Raw genomic sequence first — 17449 nt, 5'->3', positions numbered from 1 at the left:
GGAGTTCACCACGCCTTTTTTAACCCCGGAAATCCTCATGGACTCTCTTCGCCCTGGGGAAGGCGGGGAGGTACACTATACTCTTACCGGCTAAAGCCACCAGAGTGTTTTATCCTCCCCTTGTGCCTGAGACCACGTGATCGCGATTCAAACTACCGCGATCCCAGGTAGAGAGAGTTCACCTCACCAATTTCACCACTATGCGCCACGTATATGTAACAAGAAGCGTTTATGTGATCCACGAATGCTTGTCCTGAGTCCGGGTGAATTTGTGCTTTGTGACTTCAATATTTGTTAAACCATCCGCGATATAAAGATGATAATTTTAATTTAATTGTGTGTTACTGCTCACGGGACGTTGTTTTTATGCATTAATTGCAACACATTTCCAAATCTTTAAGGCTTTATGGGATGATCACGTGAAACGTGTAATTTAAGCACCAAATAATCAAAACTTCCCTTTCCTGCCACCAGTTATCATGCTTTTCATGCATAATAGACAACAGAACAATTCTAAAACTCATACATTGAATTCCACAAAAGTAAAGCAGTAACGCGTGAAAATCTAATCGTGAATTTCGCTCGCTAAACGTACACTCACGTACACCGTAATTAAATAATGCATTAGTTCCTGTAAAAGTTTCAGGGAACTGCCAGAGCGCAGTACCGTACAATGAAAATATATTTAACGCTGTAAAACGATGTACCATGTAGGTAGGAGAAATGTTTAAAATTGTCTTAAATATAAATGCACTAGCTGCTGCTCATGAGCTCGCTCGATTAATTGGTAATAATCCCACGGGAACATAAAATCGTTATTGATACTAGCCTGTGTTTATCCTGGTTATAAACTATCAGTGCACCATGTTTTGTCTAAATCCGTTCTTGCGTGAAAGAGGAACAAGCATCCATACATCCATAAAAACAAGACTTCACATTTATTATATTAATAGGATTCAGAATTTTTCTCGAGATAACTCGACTACGTTCGGAAAGAATAACAGTCCTTAAACTATTTATTTATTTAACTCAGCTTATCCAAAGCCATTACGACGGTAACATAATTAAAAAAGGAGTCTTCACGAATTTAGACATGCACACTCACTCACACGTACATAACAAACTTATACACATACTAGCTTAATCTAAACAAACACATCCATTCCCTTTATCTCTATCAGCAAAACTCCAGAATACTTTAAAAAAGCCACTCACCGCAACACTTTAACAAATCCGTCTGTAGCTAAAAGTCCCACAGACAAAATAGAGGGACCATCGTCCGCGAACCACAAAAAACTAACAGACGAATAAACAGGACGAAAAAAAAAGATGGAAAAGCATAAACAACGTACAATAGTCGTGACCATTCTCAGTTGATGACGTTTCATTCCACTCAACCGCAATTCGTCTGAGGTTCACGACACACTGCAATAACGAGATAAAAACACAATATTTTTTTTCACAAAATACTTCGCTTTGATTTTCGGCCCGGGGCCCGGGGCAAATCGCGATTTGTTCTTTAGTGTTCCGTAACCGTTGGAGGGAAAAATGGAAGTCTAAAGTGATGCTGTCTGCCCGTCTGTCTGCAATCAGGCTTTATCTAATGAATTGTAATAGCTAAACATTTAAAATTTCAAAAATGATGTAGGTATGTCTGTTGCCGCCATAAAAATAAAAGATTTTTTAAGCAGTATAGGTGTCGTTATAAATTTGAAGGGTGAACAATTAAACATTAACATAATAAATATGTTCTCTAAACCTTTTTGTACGGAACTCTTGGTCTCGCTTAGACTTGCGCGTGACCGGTTTTTCCTTTCCTAGATAAACGTAGTTTGCATATCAAAATTGGAAGATGAATATGACTATCAATAGCATGTACACAAGACTAAATTGTGGAGAAAACACGTTCATATAATATTCAGAAGAATGAAAGATCTTTGTTGCTTCAAAACAAAGTACACAGTTACACAAATTGACTACACACTACACAAATTGTTGTTGAAAACAGACTACACAAATTGTTTATACATATATACATACATACACACGATATATTATCATATTAAAACTCATATTTGACACTTCCAACAAAAATTAGCACATCATAAGGCTAGAGTGAGATAGAATTAAGATAACAAGCATTTCTTCTACAAAACAGAACTTCATGTATATTATCTAGATTACCTTACTTATTTAGAACGACGAATGAAAAACCTCCTTCTTTTAGAAGTTCGATGAATATACATACTATATAAGTCAAAAGATACTATAATATTTTATATTATAGCTTCCACAGCTCTGGACGGTCGCCCTGACAACCCTTTTCGCGGATTTTTACGACGCGACCAGATAAGCTCGGACATCACTGTGCCGCCATATTTTACACATAAAACTATGTTCAGCTATATTTGTTGAAAGAATTTATAAAGGGATGTGTATTTGGACAGAGATAGTTCAGTTTGGTATGTTGTTTAGATAGTTTATATTATTGTAGCAATGGTAGAAGTATATAGTTATAAGCTTCGTAAAAAAATGGAAAATGTATTATGGATAAAGAAACATCATCTCGCTTTTGGTATTTTTTATGACTAATTTAGTGTTTTTTTTTGGCACAGGCTTTCGTTGTTACCCTTTTTTAAGGAACCTTAAGAATCAATGACTATAAAGAGCACCGAGGTTTTATAAAAGTACATGGAGATCATTTTCAAAAAGTTTTGTGTACTCTGCTAAGTGACAGTGTAAAATCAAAACAAATAATTAAAGTTTCATAAAGATGCTTGTCTTCCAAAGCATATTCATGAAATTTTCTATGTCTATGCTAGGAGAAAACGGTAAATTAAACTTTAACTCTACATCTCAATACAACATCCAATACTCGCACACGTCTACGTAACATAGAATATTGAAAACCAATCAAGCAGACCTATCCGAATTCCTTTACAGCAGGTTTTACCAATTTAAAACTCGGGGATACTCGGGATCGAATGCACAGTGTACACTGCGGACTACAGTTCACAGAACTAATAAATACTCAGTTGTACAATATAAATTATTCGTGAGTTAGGACGCAGCCTATACTATGGCATTTATCAACGCTCTCTTGGAAGAATAGTATACGCGATATCGAAAACTGGTTATACTCCATGTAAAAACAACAATAAAGAATCCAAGTCAAATATACCACTGAAAATTAGTTTATTAATATATTATTAATTAGTTACCAGTTATTTATTCATTATTTGTTTGTATAAGAAAACACACCATCAACCGAGATAGCAAACCTTTTCTTAAGCACCCAATGAATAGTTTTACTATGAATATTATTATGCCAACAGTAAGTTGTATATGTTTCAAATCAATTTAATTAAGCATTATTAGAGTATGATACAAAAAACAAACAAAACGATTTTTTTTTTAAATCTCCTCTTATATGTCTTTTCAACCGTAAAGAAACTGTTTAAAATGAGACGCCGCTCTACGCTCTGTAGTGCGCTCTCTCGCTTCTTTCACTGCAACAGTTTTACTTCAGGATGCGGTGGTACGTAGCCTCGCTGCACTTGTATATAATTTAGTCTACAGACAGCATTCAATTTATTGCGTTCTCGTTAATCAGATGAGAAAAAGTCTGAATTCGAATTCTATCTTTGAAACCGTATTTCTTTTTTTTGTGGTCTAAATGTGTTTCGTTTGGATTAAAGTAAATTAGATCAAGGTATTTTTTAACACACAGTGGGTTTTAAAAAGAAGAAAATAAGTGTGTGTTTAAATTGGCAGGCATTTCATAAGATGACATAGTTTCGAAAAGTATATTATTCTGATAGAAAAGTTCTTAACAATTCAAAATTTAATTCATTAACTTTTACAATAACTTCTTGAATACGATTTATGAAGGTAAATATACAATCCATAATATAATGAAATTACAAAAAGTCAATAAAAAAATTCAACACACATTGGTAATTTCATTTAAATTGTATTACTAATAATGCATATCTAAATTCAGACTTCAATTATGCCTATATTTCAAAACAAAAGATAAAACATTCCTAGTGTCAAAATATTATCCAAAACTATATTATTCAGCTAATATAAACAAACCTTTATTACTAAATATTGTAACTAAATGTGTTTAATTAAGACCAAACAAACGCCTGCAGTTAATTAAGGCATCGAGCACTATGCTTGGATTAAACATGGCGGTTGAACCCCAACTCCTCAGATGTGGAAGAGGGATGCCACTCTACGGCCTGTAACGCGCCGTCTCTTTCTCACAATTGCGATATTACTTTGAGAGGCGGTGATAGGCCACCAGGAAATCACGACGCAGGACATTGTCGTGTCTGCTGTGACTCACACGTATTCCCTAGTGAGTCTTAATGGTATAACACATGAGCTTGTGTAAAATTAGTGTGTGTACTGAGATTTAGGCAGCGATAATGCTGTGTTGTGTATATGGTGGGTTTTAGTCGGGTAAATGCACTTCTTATACATAAAATGTGCCGAGAATTTATTCCCTTCTCTCTCTCCCGACTATTAAGAACGTCATAGACTAATGTGATTCCTATCATCATAAAAATATATAAATTGATCTAATTACACCTGAATATTAGTTGGGGTGATATTTATGCTTCATAATCGGACCGTCAATTTCATATAATTAATTAGTGATACCAATACAAAATGTGAATTTTGAAATTCAAATAAATAGATAGAACCTTATATTTTACCCCGCCCGCCTTACTATTACATACTACATCTAGATATTTCTTCTAAAAATTGTATATTAATCACCATTTAAATTTCCAGCATTCTTTGGTTTTCCTTGTTACAACTAATTGCCTTTCAGTTCGAAACTAGGTTTTTAGGCAACGGAACTTCTTCTTTGATTTTACCTAAAATAGGTTTTTGGCAAATACTTCGAAAGTAGATTGAAATTGTTTCCTTCAAAATAATTTTATTGGCTCCCAATAAAACTATGTAATAGCAAGCCGAAACAAGAAAATTAAAGATTTATGTACTTGGGTGAGTACCTATTTTTTTTACCAGTTTCAAATAGCTGGTGAAAAATTATCTCTATAGATAAATTAAAATGTTATTAGTAATTTTTTGAAACGCCATATCTGTGGAACAATTTTACTCTGGCAACATTTCATATTTCACATCTTTTCTACATAAAGCCGCGTCCACAGGGGAGCGGGGAGCAGGCGATAGCCAATTTTCATTAGAGGTGTTGCCCTCGGCGAAAACTCATTGTCGCCGCGTACGAGCTAGGCATTTCCCCCGGGCGTCGCCTGACACATCTCCTACGTAATATCAACATTCAACAGTAATACCGGGAAATGGTACGACGTTAATTCCCGCATTTCCCACTTATGAATTTCATATTAAATTTTCTTTACCTTTGCAATTTTTGGTAACGGTTTCAATTATAAATGTAATTGGGAACGCCTTACTTGCTTGACATTTTGTATAACAGTAAAGTAGGTTACAATAGAAGTACTGATTATAGTGCAATTCGAGATCTTAAAACTTTATCGATCTCATTTGTTCACATTCATTTGACTTGCTAATTAAAATATTCCAGATGAATAACGAATAAATACTGAATTATACAGATAGTGGCTTCTTAGGTTTACGCGAATGTTAGACATTGAAATGAAACTACTTTTACGGATTTTTTCGCGGTTTAATTTTAGATATTAGTTCCCGACGTTTCCAGGTATCATGGTCACGGGCAGACTGAGATGGCGTTCGTCTTGACAGAAGATGTTGCTCGTTCTACCTTCATATTTTAATTAATCATTTGTGGTCCGACAGAATATACAGATAGTGTTTGCTTAAAGCCACAAACTAAGCAAATCTAGTATCTAAAACGATCCCAATATTCGATTTTGAGGTTTTAAAATAAGGCCCTAACTTCACAGTCCAGTATTACATAATGCCAGACCAAAATGGCCTATCCAGTGGAGTCGTAAAAGCCGATAAGAGGCTTTATCGAGGTGATGGAAAACAGCAGCCACTTTGTATTCTAATGACACACGTAAAACGATCACAATCCCAGCAGGTTTAATCGTGATCGTAATCGCAATGGTACTAGGATTACAGATCGGAAAGGAGGTTGGAAGTGTATTTTTAAAAATTAGACTAGGTTATTAAAATTTAATTTTAATAAGTGACGTGACTGGCCGTTTCATAGTGTTTAGTACTCGTTCCAACATTTTTAGATTCTGAAACAGGATACTCACGTGATGAGGCAAGGGATATTTTGTTGACTAGGCTTAATTTTCTTTTATTTTGATATTTACGCACAATGCTTCTTTAAATACCAATCTCTTTTGACTCAGCACTATTTTGACTCCTAAAAATAATACGAAAGAAAATATAGGAGTAGACCTTGAGTGATCTTCGAAAACATCTCTGCGATAAACTACAACTTGATAAAATATTGGTTCCTAGCTAAGATTACATGTTATGGAATATATCCAAGACTGTTTGGCCAATAAATCATGCGATTATTAGCCGCCAAATTGAATCTGTATCGAGTCCATAAATTACCATAACTTCGGAACACATATTATTATGATACACGTTATGTATCACTGTATTGACAAATTGTTTTAGTAAGTTGTTCTAAACTGTCTGTTTCATGGACTTAGTTTCTATAGATGTTGATATTAAAAAGCTGAAGAGTTTGTTTGTTTAAACGCCGTAATTATAGGAACCACAGGTCCCATATAGTCTTTCAGTGATAGATAGCTCATTTATTGAGAAAAGCTATAGGGTTTATAGTATCACGCTATGATTAATACGAGCAGAGCATTAATTAAATATGTCTGTGTCAAAACACCTAATTAAATTAGTTACACCCATCTCTCGCTCGCTCTTTTATTCTAGTTCGATTTAGAGCAAACGTTGAAGTGATTGCTGCCTCATTCAGAAAACAAATTAGTTCAGCACACTCTTAACAGAGTATCAGGCAAACATCAGGCATCCTAACTACTCCGTACCAAGAAACAAGCAAAAAATCTCTCTGATAAATGAGGAATCGGATTCAAAGCTACAATCTCGTTTGGCTGACGACTTTGCCATGTGGCAGCGACTGTACCAGGATGAAACATCGCACTGATTACACTCAGGCGAAGTGTTAAGCTCAGCTTGAAATTGTCCTTTTTTAATTAGTAATGAACTGTACTTTTTGATGAATACCTTATTTAAGGTATTTTACGTTTTGAACTTGCCAGCCTTAACGATTTAGAAGGAAAGGAAAACAAAAAGAATTTGGTATGTATTGGACAAAGAGCAAAAAGTTCTAATACAATTCATTTTCTCTCAGCTCACAATATTTAGCTCAAAGGACATAGGTAACTACGAAGTGAGTCGAAGTTATTATACCCCATTTTACCCTGAACAAAAAAAAATAAAGTATCAAGTAGATACGTACACATAATCGTGTGGTTCATTAATGTTTGCAAAGGCACCGATAACGGGCTTAAGTTAAGCTAAATCGAGCAAACTTCAGCGTCTCGTCTCGATACATGTAAAGCTAAACCGCAAGTCGTTGACCTGTCTATCATGTCAGCAATATCAACCTGTAAAGTTTTAAACTAGATTAAGATCTGCTAAGTCCTCCCAGAACGATCACGCTCATAAAGTTTTAGCTGGTAACGTAAAAACAGTGGAATCGATTCAAATATAAAATCGATTTCTGTTCAACCAGACAGGGTCTTTGTTCGAAAGTGAAAAGGAGACAAGTGTGAATCGGACTCGCGACACTGAAGGATCCGTAGAAATAGGCTGATATAGTAAAATATAAATTTGCTAATAATTGATCATCCAATGACAATTTCCACTGTACGAGGCATTGCTTAACCTCATTTATTTTTGGTTCTCGCGGTAATAGTTGTGCGTCATCAATAAAAACATCAAATATCAAACTATAACCGTTCTTGAAATACAATCTGGTGACAGATAGACAAACAGATAGCGGAGCCTCAGTAATATTATTCCGTTTTTACCCTTTAAGTAAAAAATAGCTTATTCAGTATAAGCCTCAGCTAATACTTTCTCTGTAATATTATTTCTGGAAAGACGATTTAAATATCTGATAGCCGTAAATAACGTTACCTACAATTCGAATTCACTTCTCGTATTAAGAACCCTATTTATTCGTATTTCGTTTCCCGACATAAGATCTTTTAATACAGGATAAGCATCCTTCCGCTATTCGAGAAATATGGAAAAGAAGGTATACTTATTTCCTTTCATATTCGGGATTAGAGACTCGCGTGAATGTGTTCCGTTACAATGGTGGGGTAGCGAGGTAAAAATGCAAATTGTCCCTCGCATTTGAAAGCTCGGCCGACGTTGCTCCTAATGCATATTTTACATATCATATCATGTGTCGATAAGCAAATTTGCATGCGTTAACGTGCGAGGGGAGAGATCTTTATCTTTATGGTTGCCTGGTAGAATTTTTAACGCATACTTAGAACAAAAGTTTGCCTGTTAAACGGTTTGTGGGAGTTTCTGAACGTTTCCCTGTTTTAATGTTGATGGGATGCTTTGAATTTTATAGCTTTTAGTGGCTTAAAGGAATCGTTTGTGGTAATGATGTATTCATGAATGAATACTGAATAAATTAATTTTAATCAGCTCTAAACGTTTTGCTTTTGTTTGTAAATGGGGTATTAAATTGATCAACAGCCGTTTATATTGAAATAAACAGGGATTTTAATGATTAATGGACCCGAATGAGTGTTTCCGCGAATCTCTTTGTATTACTTACCTACGTATCTATAAAACCATAAAAGTGTTATTTAAACTAAATACTCGTTCAAAATATTCAAACTACATATAATTTACCAACAAAACAACGCATATTCAGCGTTGTTGATATTATTCAGATATATAAAAAGCTGAAATGATTTACCATCCAAGAAATAACAGTCTGAGCCAAGGGATTAGGACATCAATACAGCTGTCAGAGAGCTCCTCAAAATATTGTAACAATATTTTTCACAATCTCTCTAAACAGCTACCGTAGGCTTTCTAAATAAATTCAACGTAATCGTCCATCCAAGTTGTATCTCGATGCGTTAACGAAAGTTGTAAATGGTATTCATTTCTCATTTTAATAGCCACTTTGAGACCTATTAGTTTTGATGAAATTCCCGCTTTAAAATCACGTGAATTAATGCCAGTCCGCTAGCTTTCACTTTTGAGGAGCCCGAAATTTAATTTGGCCGTAGATTTTTTTCGAAGCAAAAAACGTGAATTAAGGTATGCAGCTGAGTAGCACACAAACGCACAATCTTAAAATCTAGAAAGAAAGAGTTGTCCTGCTCATTTTCCTATTCTTTCGGGTCGTTGTAATACCTGTCTTCCATTTTTATTCATCCTTTTTACTTCGTCATAAATGAAGATTCTTAAACGAAAAGAATTAGTTCACGCCACATACTGAATGTTGCAGAATTTTATTATCACTGGTATCTATCGATGAACAGGTTTTTAAAACAAGGAATTTATCGAAACTACCAACCAAATAAACTGTCGGTACCTATAGACAGACAGACAATCAACACATGTCAAGTACTAGGATAAGGCTCGTAGAGTACCAGGAAAACATGAGCTTCAGATGTTTATCTGCCAACAGATGTACGCTGTCAATCTGTCGGGCGTGATCCGTGAGTCCTGTCTGAGAGGGGAGCTATGTGGGAGAGATTCCAGTAGTGTGGGCTGTCAAGGAGTTTAAAGTGTTTATCTGTGGCAGATTTTCTTCTTTGCTAGATGAAATATTGCAAAGAAAGGTGCATCAATATTGCCATATGGTTTACAGTAACAGTTGCTTACAGTTATGTCATATTTTGATTTTAATATACAACATAATTATGAAATGAAGAAAGCCTTTCCAAACCTTACTTTTACCGCAATCTTACTATTTACTCAATTTTTACTTCAGGAACCAATTGATCAGTTTCATTCTATGAACCAAATATTTTAATTCGATAAGTTTTAACATAAAATAAAACATCAAACGTGGCGATTATACTTTTCCTGTTACTTGTAAATACCTACATATACACCTACTTACATATACATATGTCTACTGTAAATTTATCTACCAACCTAAGAGAAACAATTACGTCAACCATACTGTGAACAAGACAAAGAAACAGATAATAAAGTAATCCTATAAATGCGTGAATACAAGAAAAGTAATTTATCTTTTGTTAGGGAGCGTAAGTGTGGCAACACTGCCAACATTGATTGATGAATAGTTTAACTTTTCTAGATTAATCTTTGTTGTATTTCTCTTGTTAATAAGACGGTTTCTTATTAACAGACTTTGTAATTGGTGTTTTGTAATCTAAACTAAAGCTAAGGTATATATTTCGTTTGACAATAGTAAACACATGACTCAGGTTAAAAGGTTCAATCATATACAGTTGACTTTTAGACAAATATTGAAAGATTATTTACCAGTACAGATATCTTTTCTATTCTCCCAACACTGTCATGAATATATTTATTCTGAAGGTATTATTTTTACATTAATAAAGCCACTTGGCTTATTCTATAGTTTGCACGTTTTCAAAAGCTATTCATTTTAATTTTTCCTGTCTTTCTTCACAACATTCATAATTCTTTTAATATATCAATTCACATTTACAGTTATAATCTAACTAACCTTACTTTGTTTTAATATACATAACAATCAGGTAAACAGGAATAAAATACAACACAAACAAAACAAACTCTAAATTACATCTGGGGCTAACATAATTAGTTTAATTACCTGCCAGTACCTACAACATACCGTCCAAACAATTGGGAACAATCCTAAAATATTAATTGGTCTTTCTTTTAATTAAACATCTGTTATAAAGCGTTTGATACAAAGCCACGTTTCCTAACGGTATTACTTTTTGATGATTTCCCGCGGGCACAGATTTCGTGGAATTTGAAATTGGAACTTCAGATACTGGCTTGTAAAAAAAAGAAAGAAAATCGACTAACAGCCTGTTAGAAGATCTTTCGTGACACACAAATGTCATGTTATACTTTTTTTTATTTTTGAACAACTTTTTAATGGTCTCGAACATCCATCAAATCAAGCAATTGACAAACAAAAGGGATTTACTACTTATCCTTACAAGATTAGTAAAATCTGATCAAATGCGTAAACCTGGTCCAGATTTTTTAGGAACATACGAATTTCTATAAAAGACAAAGCAGAATTTTAACATAGTAACATTAAACGGTCTTCGCAACTAAGCCGAACAAACACTTTTATAATTTAGACATAAAACATCGTTATATCTAAATCGTTCAAATTGTCATCGTCGTTAATTGAATTAGACGCCATAAGTCACTAAAAACTGAAAGTATTAAAACGTAGTTTGTAAGTAAATAACTAGGAGAGCATGTTACACGGGCGGCTGCGCAAACGCCTCCTCAATTAGCGCAGCAGACGGAAAATTACCTCTCGTCACCTAAACGCGCACCTGCTACGCTTCTGCGCGACTAACCGAAATAATCATACTTTGATGTATTATGTTATTTATTAACCAGTCAAATACAATATCAACATTTTCACATAAAAAACCGCTCAAATCAGCGTCGGACTTTGAAGGTTCAGTACGAATATGCTAAAGAAGAACGATTGCACAGATAGCCGAGTGGTTGAGGTCACCACGCCAAACCCACTGTGCGCGTCGTGTCGCGGGTTCGATCCCCGCGTAGGACAAGCATTTGTGTGATCCACGAATGCTTGTTCTGAGTCTGGGTGTCTTTGTGCATGTGAGTTGTATGTTCGTAAACCCCCCGCGACACAAGGATTAAATTCCTTAATGCGGGAGTCGTTTTTAAAAAAGAAAGAAGATTTTTGTAAAGAAATTGGTTACCCATCAAACCTATGATCGTATCAACTGTAACTTTGATTTTTATGTATGTTTATAAATTTGTCGTTATAGCTGCAACAGAAATACATCATCTGTGAAAAATATTAATTGTTATAGTTTCATGTGATACAGCCTGATCACAGCTATCAGATGGACAAACACCCAGACGGATAGACTTAGTGATAAGGTTCCCCTCATAGCCTTTTGGTATGGCAGCCTAAAAATAAAATAGCCAAATTGAGCCCTCTTTTTTGAAGTTAGTTACGTACGTACTGTAATTAATACTAAAAGATTGTATTTTGTATTCAGTAAGCCTAACTCGAGCTTACTATTCTTTTATGAAACATTTTTTCAAGGTTCTGTACACCAAAAGGCGAAAACGGAGCCCAATGAAAGAGGTACCATTGTTTGTCCGTCTGGTTACTTTTTGTGTTATGTTTTTCCTTGTTAAATCTTATTAAATGTTACTACGTAAAATTTTACACTTCGGTTTACATTTTTACTCATACAAAAAAAGCGTTCCTCATTTTCCAAAGTACCAGGCTTACAGCACACCTCAAGAGTCTCGTGTATCCTTTTTATGTACCTACGTATAAATCACCAAAGAAACACATGTTTTATTTTACCAAAAAGAGTATTCGTTCCGTCCGTGTAGAGAAAAACTACCATTCTTCATGGCCCGAGGTACTAGGATCACATCACACCTCAAGAGTTCCATCAATCACGCGCCATCAGACACGGATCGTTGCGCGCCTCAGACCAGATAAATTGTCTCGGTAACATACACAAATATCACAGGAGCTGCTTGTTACGGACTCTTAAACATACGATTTCTAAAGCTTACAGACGAGTAAACGTAATATACAATGTTTTAGGCTATGGAAACTTGATAAAGCCAAGCGTTTGTTTAAGAGGAATTATTAAAATAGTAGTTAGTAAACCATACAAAAACAATGGCATCTAACATCCTTTAGAAAACCTACAAAATTACCAAGAAAATTGAGCTCATAGTCTCATAGCAAGACACGTTAGCATCCATTTATAACTTCATATTAATAGCTATTAAACTGTCGAGTCCTTTGTCCCGCTCCTTCCACCCGTGCCTCTCGTGGCCGCACACGAACAAGTAAATGATGTTCGTGATAATACATATTCAGTGGCTCACAGCTCACACTCGCTTACACCAGCCTCGGAAGGACTCCAGACGTAGCACAACCACCTTTATCTTGTTTACTTTCTGTATATCACGTTACGCTGGGAATTTACGATAGCCAGAATAAATGCCACGAGATTTTGATATGGTATGGAGGATTTGCAGTGGACTGTTGTGATGATATGAATGTTAAGAACGATACATCTAGGCAAGTTCTAAAGAAGATTTACAAGGAATTTTCGTCGCTATTTCGTAATAAGCATGTAAAATAACTATTGAAGATAAAGAAATATCAATTGTGCTATTTCCACACAGATTGCCCTGAATTAGTGTGGAACAATGGTCTATTTAGAACAAATAGGGATTCGCCCTACATACGCCACGTGAGCTCGTAAGTTTATTGCCACAAAAAAAGACAAAATAAAAGATAATTGGCCATCTTCCGGCAAGATCACTTCGTTACGAACATAATTGAAGAAAAATAAGGGTAGGTACGGCCGCGGGTGTGTTACCTACATGAGGTATATTAAAAGGAGAATCGCGTCTACGTCCCTAGTAAATTAAATTGCTATTCATACGTTTATTCGCAAGGTTCTTGAAAGACAAGCAGAGGAAAATATGTTTCTATTTCATAAAAGTTTATTCACTGCACAAGGAAATTTTGGTCGTATAGAAAGCCGGTGTTGCAATATTTGAAGTAAACTAAAGGATAACCTCAAACCTCTTTCAAAACTTAACGTTCGACGAGACTGTATTGATTTTATGTTATCCTGGTACAAAATAAGCGTCCCAGAGGAGAATAAATCATGCAAGGAAATAGCAATTTGTTAAAAGTAGGCGCCAAAGGAAATATTGCGCGGTCATCGTGCTGTTATTGATGTTTGCTTTGAACATCCCTGATCGAAGCGTTCCACTCTAAGTATTTTGGTAGTAAACATGCTTTATATTTTATTGATGCTCCTGAAATTCGCTTCACTAAGTTAGTTGTGGATGCTAGGATGTTTTATTAAGTCTATATCATTGATCTTATGGTTAACCTTAATCATCGATGTGGAGCTCAGTTTGTGAATCGACAAAGGTCGGTATATTTCCAACCTCTTTGCAAGACAGGCACGTGTTTTGAATTAATTCATAATTGTCTTAAAGTGTCCGATTACTTAAGGTTTTTTTTACCTATGTGGATGGTATCATCCCATAACTTGTTCACCAATACAATGTTATCATCCCGCAAGTAAACAACAATATTTCGTCAGAACTATTTTTGGCGAACACAATTTCCGTCTCTCGCTTTGCGAGTAAAAATTTTGGTTTATTATCAGACGAGTCACTTTTCTCTGGAGTTTTCTCTTTAAATTTATAACATTTAAAAATTCAATTCTCAGTATCCGAATCGTTCATAATTTATGTTCGGACACAAAATGCTTGCACGGCCAAGTCCAACTCGTTCGGAACATTTCCAATTTGAATATCAAACGAATCTGCTGCTCCTTTGAGACTGGTCGCAAACGAAATGCTTTATAGTTAATAATTTATATACCACAAATCGGCATTTCCAAAATTTTCGATTAAAATTAGGAAAAGTAGAATTTATTACGGACAAAGTTGTAATCTGTATTCATTGTTTATTTATGACTAATGTTTTGTCTTGTGGTAACGAAGCTATTATGACGATTCTTGGTTGAGATTTTAACTAAGCTTGAAGATGCTTTACTGGTATGAATATTTTATTGTGTCTTCTCTTAGCACACAAATAAAGCCTTATGACGCTTTAATCAATAGTTACGTTTCATTGTAATGCATATACTAACACTTTGGGTAAATCATCTAGATATTGATGTAGAAAATCGCATAGTTCCCCTTCAAGTTTCGGAACTGGCGATGTTCCGAAACTTGAAGGGGAACTATGCGATTTCTAAAAGGATTTACAAAAGGAAGACCGCAAGACTGCAAGCCATTACCATCCTTAATTTTCTCAGTGCAACTTGGAATAAAAACCTCATTACAAAGTTGAGGGCGATTGAACTGTCTGGTCCATTACAGCGCTGCGTTATCGGGGCACAGCCTCACAGAGTACGTGTCCTATCTGAGAGACGGGAGACATCTCAAGTGGAACCCAATCGCTCTACTTTTATCGAACGTAAATAGGTATATTGGACGAGAATGGGGAGATATTTTAATACGAATAAAACGACAGAAATAACTCGTGACTCTGAAACTTGTGTTTTAATTATATACTGTAATCTAAAAAAGTTAAGATAGGGATCCAGATTGAGATTTAAAGTATTAATAATGTAGTAAAATTAAATTAAATTTTAAAAACAATTAGTTTAATGTATGCATACCGAAGTTAGGTATGGTAGCATGCGTTTAAGTTAGAAAATAAAATGGGATAAAATAGGCAAGAAAAAAGTAGTCACAGTCCTCAAGAAAAAATAATATTGTCTTATTCAATTTTGTTTTCCGTCTGACTATAAGTCTTATGTAAACCTTAAGCCTCATTAAATACTTAAGCAGATATCAATAAATAATCAAGCCTCAAATTATATAAGAACTCATTTCGTGGAAACTCCGTAGAAGAACAGAGATATTATTTTGATCACCTGATATAACATTCATGACGTGTTTTACGAAATTGAATGGGATATTGAGAAAGCTATCATTCATATTTCATTCAACAAATTGTGCTGAATATATGAGAAGTGACGTAGACAATGTTGGATACTAAAATAGATGCTGAGTCTGTCAAATTATATAACATCTGAACTTTATATTCGCTATTCAATCAATGAGATGATTTTACCAGCGTAAATAGAGTATAGTTGGTTCTGTAGGTATGGTTTGCATTTTCTTGATATTCTATTATTATATTTCGTCGTTTTTTATAAACAGGCCAGTTTAAGTGTTACAAAAAGAAGTAGATATTTTAATAAAACTTTTGTTGTTATTTGCGGGTCTGATATAATAATTGAGATAATATACTGAACTGAGAGTTCTGTACAAAAAGGTTGTAAAATCCGAATTTCCAATGAAAATTGGTTAAATTTTTACGGTTTTTTTATAGCGACAATAGATATGGATCACCTGCGTCAATTTTAACTATTCAGTTTTAACGGTTCATGAGGTACAACCTGGTGACAGACGGACGGAAAGACAAATACCCTATTCAGCTTATCGCTTCCATACCCTGATCCTTGCTTCATGAGCTCATAGTGACAGCGTTGAACATTCGACAGCGTCACAGACAATTCATGTATAGATGCTTCCAGAGTTGCTCACTTTGCAGTTGTCTAGTATAACGAACAGATTGACGCGGCTAAAAGGCTTGGTCGGTGAACAGAATGGGGTGTTGATTGACGTGTGATAGGTACTGAATATAGACAGGCTCACTATATACACACGAAACTGTAGCTATGGAACGAACAAGGCATCAAAGTCACTCCCGGAGTAATACCCGTATAGCTCGCTATCGCTGTATCGACACTTTGCTAAGTGACGTTCTAACATGTATATTTGTCTCTCTCTTTTTTCCATTAGACAATGATAGAGACAGTATGACATGTAAGGTTTGCATCGTCCTATAATAAGGTTGTTTTTGTTAGAAGCGGTTTATATGATGTTAAAGGAATGTTTTTTTTTGTTCTAGATCACCATCATGGGCCGACGTTACTTAATTTCGCTGTGGGTTCTGATTTTCGTCTCGGCAGCTTACTGTCAGACTGGTAAGTTAAGACATTAGTTCGATTTATTTTCACGAATAACTTTAATGGTGACCACCGTTTTATCAGTATTCCAATAAGTCTTCGAGTATGTATACAAACAAGCTCATTGCAAACTGAATTCAAGTCAATCAAATCGTAACTTCTGAAAAAATCCTGAAATTCGCACAATTTTCTTTCTCGCTGAACCTGCAAGAAATATTATGATACAATACGATAGAGATTGCAACTTATCTTGTTTCGCACTGAATACAAAAAGACTAATCCAAGCTTCTCCCCAGAAACGGAGCCTCCAACAACTGCAACTACCAAGGCTCCAGCAACGACAACAGTCGTGACATCAACTACTACCGCGTGGGAGACGGAGACACTGAACGAGGGCCAGGCGATCCAGAAGGCGCTTCAGTACCTGCTGCAGCACCGCCAGCCCGACTGGGGCTGGGGTAACGACACGCACCACGTTATGCTGACCTTGCAGGTAGATAAACAAGACTTGAGTACACTGTGGTGAATATGAGCTCTTCAAAAACATATTGAAGTATTAAAAGCAGGACACTACTAAATATAGAATAAGGTGGTCTCTGGCTCCTGCTGATCTGAGAGTACTTGTCCTTCTTCTTCTAATGGTGCCTCTCTTACTAGTATAGTTTAGCGATCAGCTTGTACTAGTCCTCTTTATT

At 35.3% G+C, this 17449-nt stretch overlaps 1 protein-coding gene across 2 annotated transcripts in view; it reads left to right on the top strand.

Annotated features, from left to right (window-relative positions):
- The window catches only part of LOC113502924 (uncharacterized protein CG3556), a 139310-nt gene that overhangs the window by 116776 nt on the left and 5085 nt on the right, over positions 1-17449 (top strand). The window contains exons 1-3 of one of the 2 annotated variants that reach the window (XM_026884679.1): positions 15863-15884; positions 16697-16772; positions 17051-17247. In XM_026884679.1, the coding sequence (XP_026740480.1) occupies positions 16706-16772; positions 17051-17247 (264 nt within the window). In that variant the 5' untranslated portion in view covers positions 15863-15884; positions 16697-16705. Of the gene's footprint in view, positions 1-15862; positions 15885-16696; positions 16773-17050; positions 17248-17449 lie in introns of those variants that run through there. The other variant, XM_026884678.1, reaches the window with a different exon arrangement.

Source organism: Trichoplusia ni, chromosome 18 (genome assembly GCF_003590095.1).
Source record: "Trichoplusia ni isolate ovarian cell line Hi5 chromosome 18, tn1, whole genome shotgun sequence".
Classification (NCBI taxonomy): Eukaryota; Metazoa; Arthropoda; class Insecta; order Lepidoptera; family Noctuidae; genus Trichoplusia; species Trichoplusia ni.
Note: the sequence above shows the minus strand (reverse complement) of the source record. Positions and strands in the feature narration are given on the sequence as shown.